This window comes from Galeopterus variegatus, unplaced genomic scaffold, assembly GCF_000696425.1.
Source record: "Galeopterus variegatus unplaced genomic scaffold, G_variegatus-3.0.2 Scaffold1387, whole genome shotgun sequence".
Lineage (NCBI taxonomy): Eukaryota > Metazoa > Chordata > Mammalia > Dermoptera > Cynocephalidae > Galeopterus > Galeopterus variegatus.
The window spans coordinates 191,118-199,539 of record NW_007727498.1 but is presented as its reverse complement, the minus strand read 5'-3'; the positions used below and the strand labels follow the sequence as shown (position 1 = coordinate 199,539).

General features: G+C 39.8%; 1 protein-coding gene across 1 annotated transcript in view; it reads right to left on the bottom strand.

The window, feature by feature from the left end:
• The window catches only part of TBPL2 (TATA box binding protein like 2), a 21,641-nt gene extending 13,267 nt beyond the window's left edge, over nt 1-8,374 (bottom strand). The window contains exons 1-4 of the mRNA XM_008576680.1: nt 8,249-8,374; nt 5,939-6,399; nt 5,361-5,448; nt 3,388-3,479 (exon numbers count right to left, since the gene is read on the bottom strand). Coding sequence (XP_008574902.1) covers nt 3,388-3,479; nt 5,361-5,448; nt 5,939-6,399; nt 8,249-8,302 — 695 coding nt within the window. The 5' untranslated portion in view covers nt 8,303-8,374. The remainder of the gene's footprint in view (nt 1-3,387; nt 3,480-5,360; nt 5,449-5,938; nt 6,400-8,248) is intronic.
• Between the last annotated feature and the right edge of the window lie 48 nt (nt 8,375-8,422).

Below are 8,422 nucleotides of genomic sequence, written 5' to 3'. Positions count from 1 at the left end.
TCTAAAAGTGTGTGCCATTGAACTGGGAACAACAAAAATAAGAAAATCCACATGAGGAATTAAGATATGTGCTAATTGAGTGGCACAGACAAGATATTAAGACTTGGGTCTTTAAGGGACAAATTGTCCAAAACACCCACATTAAAATACTTCAAAACCTACCCAGTTTTGCTCAGGCTTTCCCCCATGATTGTCATTCAGCTCATACCCAACATGAGAAAGACATTCAGCCAACTTTGTGGGTATGTTCAAGAGTTTTTCCTACTCCAGCCCTAAATCCACTTCGGAGAATTGAGTCCTAAGATTTAAGGCTTCATTTTTCATGAAATACTTTTCAATTATTACTGCCAAAACAACAGGGCAACACCTGGTGGACGTGTCATCTGAACTCCACCTTCCTCATGGATTGTCCCTATTTGTAAGTTGTAAATCAGAAGCACCTGAAAGAAAAGCCAGTTTGCACTTGTTCGACTGTTATCTAGATCCTTCACCAACACTGCTCCCTCTGTGTCTATTGTTTACTTCACCTCATTTAACATCAATTCTCCTCACCCACTTTAACTCCTGAAATGTCCTTAGCAAGGCCATGTCCCCAAGTTAGCAGTGAAATAAACTGTTTAAATTTTGAAAAACTACATTTCGTCTGGATGATCCATTACATTTCCCATAAGGTTATTAAGTTCAAACTCAGAGTTTGCATAGTCCTGAAGTTTCTTGGGATATTACACAGACGTTCCTATTGAAACAATAGTTGAAAGTCTACATACATCTTCATTGTGCAAACAAGACAGATTAAAAACCTTGAAATATCACGACCACTGGTGATAACCACTTAATTTTGACCATCCACACTTTTCCTGTGCAACACGGTAAACCTCACCCTTGCTATTACCAGTAAAGAATAGGTTTGGGTAGATTTTGGGAGATAATACTGGTATCTCGTCTACAAATTCTCACAACTTACTATCTAAAACTCAAGAACCAAATAGATTTAAATGACACGTACTTCTTGTTATCTGAACTTACCAACCAAGCTTTCACTATCGGATTTTAGGAACCAAATAAATTTAGATAGGGAAAGACACTCGTGAATGTGGGTATAATGAGAATATTTTACAATGGAAGTTGGATAATAAACCTACAATTTAGTTGCCTGCTCACCCCTACTAAACACAATGTGACCATCCTTCCAGCTCAATGTATGTGTGTGTGTCTAATACAATTTTACTTTAGGACTTAAAATCAAAACCCTATTATTAGATATTTGATTTTCCCTGTTTTAAAGAATGCTGAAATGAACATCCTTACAGACATTGTGCACAACTGTGCAATAATAATTTTAAAATGGAGATTTCAGGCCGGCCCGTGGCTCACTCGGTAGAGTGCGGTGCTGGTAACACCAAGGCCACGGGTTCGGATCCCATATAGGGATGGCCGGTTTGCTCACTGGCTGAGCATGGTGCTGACAACACCAGGCCAAGGGTTGAGATCCCCTTACCGGTCATCCTTTTAAAAAAAAATAATAAAAATAAAATAAAATAAAATAAAATGGAGATTTCCAGGCCAGGGATCCACAGATCAACAGAAGAGAAAGTCCAGAAACTTACTGAGATATATGTAAAGAACTTAATATGTAAAAACAGATGGGGGAAAATGGGATAAGAATGGATTCTTCAATAAGTATATCTGGGCACTGACTGACCATTTGAAAAAAAAACTCTTACATTGAAATAAAATTCTACACCTACTCTGTCCACTTAATTTAAAAATTCAGTCCTTCAGTTGTATTAGCTGTATTTCAAGTGCTCAATAGCCACATGTGATTAGTGGCTACCACAGTGGACAGTGCATATACAGAACATTCCCATCATCTAGAGAAAGTTCTAGATGAATCAAAATGCCAACTATCCTTTCCCCAAAACAAAGCAGAACCTGAAAAAGACAGGATATATGAAGTCAATATTTATATATGAGGGTACTTCAAAAAAGTTCATAGAAAAATAGAATGAAAAGATAATACAAATCTTTCCATGAACTTTTTGAAGTACCTTGTACTGTTGTGCATATGGAATGCCTTCCTAAGCATGAAACCAAATGTAAGAACCATAAAGAAAAAAATTATATAGGCCATATACAAAAAAATTTAAATTGTGTTTTCTTAACAAATCATAAAACACCAGAAACAGTAATGGGGGGGGGGGAATATTTATAGTATAAATGGTAAAAATACTTAAATACAAAAAGCTGTTAACAAAAGACAAATATGTTCATGGACTATTGGGCAAAAGACATGGTAAGCAGTCTACATGCTTATGAAAAGTTATTTAATCTCACTAGTAAATCAAACAAATGTAAATTAAAACATAACTGTTTCTGCCAATCAGTTTAGCAAATGAACACTTAGTATATCTCTAGAGTGAGGAGAAATTGGCACAACCTTTTAGGAGAACAATTTGCTACTCTTCTTTTAACACAGGGGGAAACAGCTCTCCCACTGGAGTCTTATGGTGAAAGAATATACATCAGCACAGGGCTTCCTCTGCATGAGATCCAGGAAAGATGAGCCTTTTAAGAGATACCTCCTGAGCTAATGCTGAGACTAATGGTCAGGAAATGTCTAATTTACCTCCTTTAGAAAGTTCTATCCATTTATCTACAGTGAGGAAAATCCACAATAACTACTTCCCCAGGCTTATAACATACTTTATCATTACCGTAGCTTTTTAAAAAATGCACCTTTTAAAAAAAAAGCTGTAACGGGCCAGCCTGTGGCTCACTCGGTAGAGTGCGGTGCTGATAACACCAAGGCCGCGGGTTCGGATCCCATATAGTGATGGCCGGTTTGCTCACTGGGTGAGCGTGGTGCTGACAACACCAAGTCAAGGGTTAAGATCCCCTTACCGGTCATCTTTTAAAAGAAATAACATACTTTATCATTACCGTAGCTTTTTAAAAAATGCACCTTTTAAAAAAAAAGCTGTAACGGGCCAGCCTGTGGCTCACTCGGTAGAGTGCGGTGCTGATAACACCAAGGCCGCGGGTTCGGATCCCATATAGGGATGGCCGGTTAGCTCACTGGCTGAGCGTGGTGCTGACAACACCAAGCCAAGGGTTGAGATCCCCTTACCGGTCATCTTTAAAAAAAAAAAAAAGCTGTAACAGCCCAGTTAAGTCCCATCAGTTTAATAGGGGGGACTGTAAAGTGTGGGATATAAATCAGTATTATAAGACTGAGTGTGTTTAGCCCAAAAGTTGGCATTTCATGAAATTAACTCTTCAGTAAAGAAAAGTATTTTGCTGCTACTATGTGCTTTAGAACATTGACACTGTGCTCCCTTGTTTTGCATACTAAATTATCTGGTAAGGTTGAAAGGTGGTTCCTCATACCTTTTCGCTCCTGTGCAGACCATTTTGCCAGAGCTAAATATGAGGGCTGTTGTCCTGGGCTCTCGGATCCTCATTATGACAGCAGCAAACCTCTATACACGAAAGCCAAAAGGAGAATTAGCCTCTGCTAGGAGTGGATACTATCCCAGTCCAAAACCTGAGCTGCATATGAAAACAATTTTGAACAGACTAGATGGGAAAACTAAATGTCTGTGTCTATTCTCCCCATATTAACACTAACAAAAATAATTACGATTCTAAAATGTACCTATTAAAATCAGGTAAGAATAATAACAGTAACTGCTAGAATCTGAGTGCCTGTTATGTTTCAGGCCCTATGCTAGGAGCTTTACAGGTTTTAGCTCATTTATTCTTATGGCAGGACTAACTCAAGTCCATTAGTATGCCCATTTAGTGCACAGGGAAACTAGTTATTTAACCTCTAGCATAACACAGGAAATGGTAAAGATCTAAAACCACAATTAATCAGATGCTGCGCTTTTTACTTTGACATACTTCCTTTTTTTCCAAAGAATCTTTCAAAAAAATAAGAGTAAGATGTATGTTACAGGCATGAATGTACTAAAAAGCAACCAAAATTTACGACAGAATATGTATAATGATAGGCATGAAGATAAATGACAAAAAATTGATTTGTCAAGTCCTCGCCTGCCACAGTAGTTCTCAAAGTGTGGTCCCCAGACCTACAGTATCGACAAGCCTTGCAGGGGCGCTGATGCACTGAGGGTTGAGAGCCATGGCCCACCACGTGGACATGCCATCAAATGACCTGCCCCTCCTCCGCTCCTTCACAGACACTCTCTTCCTCCTCTCTCCTCTCCCCCACTAAGCTGGGGAAGGAATTGGGTGGGTACTATGCAAGACTACAAGTTTCATGGGTGAGGGCTACTCCATAGGACCATAGACCACTTCAAAGGCAGACAGGCAATTTCAGATTTGAAGTGATAACAGATAGGAAAAGAACCCTGAGTCCGCACAACACAGGTGTTTACTGAAAGGTAAACACACTCACCCGGTACTCATTTTGTTAAATTCTTAAGGTAGCTTAAGTACCAAGCCAGAATTTCTTTGATGGTCAAGTATAAGTTTGAACAGATTCTACACACCCTCACCCAAAAAATATTTAGGGGAGGACTGAGGATGGTAGAGAATAAAATATGCTTAAGATGCTGATTGTTCAACAATGTGATCAATCATTGCTGCAGGTGTAAGAATCCTAGCTCATTTGCATTTCTGTCATCATCATAGCCAGCTATATAAAATATAAAAAGGAAAGCTATATTGTATTTGGGTAACATTCAGGTAACATTTAAATTCAGATGTCAGCAACAATACTACCACAATAGCAAAAACAAATATTTAATCCAGAAATAATGATGGTTGCAAGGTCTCTGTGTTCCTACTCACGGGTTCTTTTTCATCTAACTCCATAAATTGTCCACCACCCAAGCAGTGAACTTCTTCCCAGTAGGAATCAGGTCTTACTTATCTTTGTACTCCTAAATACAGAGCCTAGCAAATTAAATTATTAAATGTTGATCGGATTAACAAATCCAGTTCCCCTAGGTAAACAGGCCGTTGAGCACAGGATGCCTGGCCTTGGCGGGACAGAAGAGTATATTTTATTAAACTTTGAGGGGAACTTTTGAGGAGAGTAAGCAGAAGCTTTAATTATGTTTTAAATAATTCAGCTTTCTCAAATAAGAGAAATTGTAAATGAAAAAATACACAAGTGTCATCTAGGTGGGACATTTAGAAAAAGTGAGATTATTTGTTATAACTTAAAAACAGAGTCAGATAGTTAACCTTTTGAGTTGCCAAAAGCTTTCCACTAACAAAAAAACCTTTTTAAGAAAAACAAAATCAAAAGAATGAGTCAATATCACGGTCATATGAAGGAAAGTAAATCTAAAGAGAAGCTAATTGTTGAAAGAAATACTGAGAAATTTTACCTTTGGGTTATATTCTGCATTTTTTGCATGCAAAGCTATTTTCTTCAGATCCAATTTACATGCCAGGTTTACAGTGGAAACTATATTCCTGAAGAAATAAGTCAATTTAGAAAATTATACAGAAAAAAATAACTTATTAACCTCCTCATTTCATAAGTTATATGTTAGCAACTTCCTTGGGGAGAATTTTTCTAAATAAGAAATACAGAACAACATGGTTCCTAGTAAAATGTAAAATCTCAAGGTGGAGTACTAAAATAGCTTTTTCTAAACTCTCATGACTAGCCACGATTTTCAGCAACTTCGGTGCTTTAGTATAAGCAATACAATCCTCCTAGAATGTGTCTGTTAATCCTTAAATCCCTCTTAGGGGATCAAGAGTTAGTGCTTCATTTTATAGATAACCAAACTGTCTAAAGTCACAATCCATTAAGAACTGATAAAATAACATAATCTGAAATTCTCTCCTCTGAGCTATTATCCTGAAATTAGTTGTCATCACATTCAGGAATATAAAATGTGTACCCAGAAGCATTGCTCACTTAACAAAAAAAAAAAAAAAAAAAAAAAAAACTTACTGAAGTTGAGGCACAATTTTAGAACATTCTGAAATGGGGGTCATTGGTGTCATGGGAGTTATGGACGCCAGAGGCAAGGGGTCGGAATTTGGTTTCTCAGGAGAGGGCTGGACTGAGTCAGCATCACCAGGGTGCAAGTGTGACTGGGAATGTGACAGACTGCTGCTGTTTACGCCCAGCCCGACGTCCTGTTCGCTGGATAATGGCAACCTACTATCTTGACTCTGAGTTTTACAATTTTCAATTTCATGCTTGCTTCTAATGACAGTTTGGTCTTTATTTTCTTGCGTAAGTTCATCTGGTAGGAAGCTAAGATCCACAGATGAGAAATCACCAGATGTTTCTTTCACTTCTTCAAGGTGTGAATTAAATGCAGTCTCTGGATTGGATGGATTAGGTATGTACACATCGTAAGGTACACCTGGGCTGAACAGGGTAGACCTGGGTAGGGCAAGGTCATCCTAGGCAGATCCCAAAACAGACAAACAAAACAAAACAAGCAGAACAGCATGTTACACCAAAGAGATACCTTGATGGCGGGTGGGCAGGCAAGCAACATGTTCAGTATGAGAGGCAGTTCGAGTATTGCTTATATTCACGCCAGGCCTCTCTACAAAGCGCCATTAACATTCTATTACAGGGTTCCAGCACACTTAATATAAACTGGAAAGTATGTCTAAAAGTGCAGGAAAAGCATTTTGCATGAAATGTTTTTCCTACTTTAGCTAGATTCCTAGTAAGTTGCCAACTTTCTAAATCCTATTTTGTAAAGCAATTGAGCAACCATGCTCTAAATTGTATATACTTTCGAGAGAATAGATTTACTGTACTACTTAATTATAAACTTTAGTTGACTTAATTATTAGAGTTTTCATTTCATAAAGAGAATAAGTGAAGGAAGTTTAAGGTATAGACTTGAATGCTAATCATGACTCACTGAAGACCTGTTGTTATTCCTTCTAGTCAAAAGAGAGATTAGAAAACTTTCTAGTTACCTGAATTTACAATAGGAAAAAAAGGTATTGCAATTTACATGGTAAGAATAGTTTAAATCAATGTGTTGTCTTTCCAGTCCAGGGAAGGCTGCTCAACTACCATTATCCAGCAGCTGAGGAACAAGGCATATTCATGGGCTTTATTATGGAAAAAAATCCTGTTACCTTGGTGCACACATTACCACCTGCTTCATCCAAGTTGCAGGCCTAGATTCCAGATTTTGAGCACTGCTTGCAGGATAACCTCGTCCTTTAGAATATCTTACTTGTGACAACTGAATGGTCACTAATGCATTGAGTTGCATCTTCACGGTGATGAAGCCTACCTCTGCTAACCCACGTCTGGCTAGATACTATTGAATTGCTCTGTTATTACGAGTCCAGCAGATGGCAGGGGTGACTAGTTGTTCAAAGAAAACCCTTAGAAAAATGCAGTTATTCTCTTGAAGTAAGACTTTCAACCTCTATTTCATTTTGAATTATGTAATTAGCCTCCATCCCTCTGCACCCCCACCGCACGGAGTGGCCCTAAGAAAAGCGAGCTGGGACAACGGGCATCGTTTCCTTGGCCTCTCCAGCCCTAGCTAGGAAGAATCTCATCAGCCAATTTACATGAAAGCACTAATATCTGCCTCCCTTCCCTTTTCCCATCATGGCATTTAAGCAAGAGACAAAGCTCTCACCCAGGAAACTAAACTTCAACAAGGAATTTAAAAAGATGCCGAAGAGGGATGTTTTATGGCAATGGAACCCTGCTAGCCCCCTTCCAAGTTCACCTGCAGGAGCACGCCTGGGAGGACGTACGTGTAGCGTGTTCACCGCATCCTGGGCCTCACATCTGAAGACACTTCTGTTAATACATTTTTGCAGAGCCATCAACTCCTCTTTCCCAGAGCCTCTCCTGCGTGGGCTCTCCTTTGCTATGTTAAGTGCTATGTACAGTCACTATTGCTACCTCCACACTGATTGTTGTCTTTTTAAACATCCCCCCAGCGGAAAAAAAGAAAAAAGTGCTTTTGTTTTAGTTTTAAGATTCCTTCCTCTCTTTTCTACTTTAAAGATTTTTTTAAAAAACAAAATCTTAAGAATGATTGACTCAGTGAAGCCTCAGGTGTCTCACGCTAGACCAGGGTGGAGTCCCAGTTGGCAACCTTGGGCAAGTCATTTCACTTCTAATATCCTGCTGAGAGACGTGGAGACCCAGGCCCTTCTCTTAAGGTGCTTAAGAGGTTTACGAGGGACAGGGAAGGCACGGCCGTCAGCACGCGGGACGTGGCGCTCAGGCCGGGACAGTGGCGGCAGCTCGCAGGCTCACCTGGACGGCGCACTGGCCCAGGTAGAGCTCCAGGTACGTGTCCTCCTCCTCCATGCACGGAGGCCGCACTGTCGGGAGGGCGAGCGCGAGTAGGCAGTGGGCTCGAGGGGAGCGAGCGGCCGCGGAGCCCGCGGGGCGCAGGTGCCCTTTATCGCCCGGCGGGGCGGGGCGGGG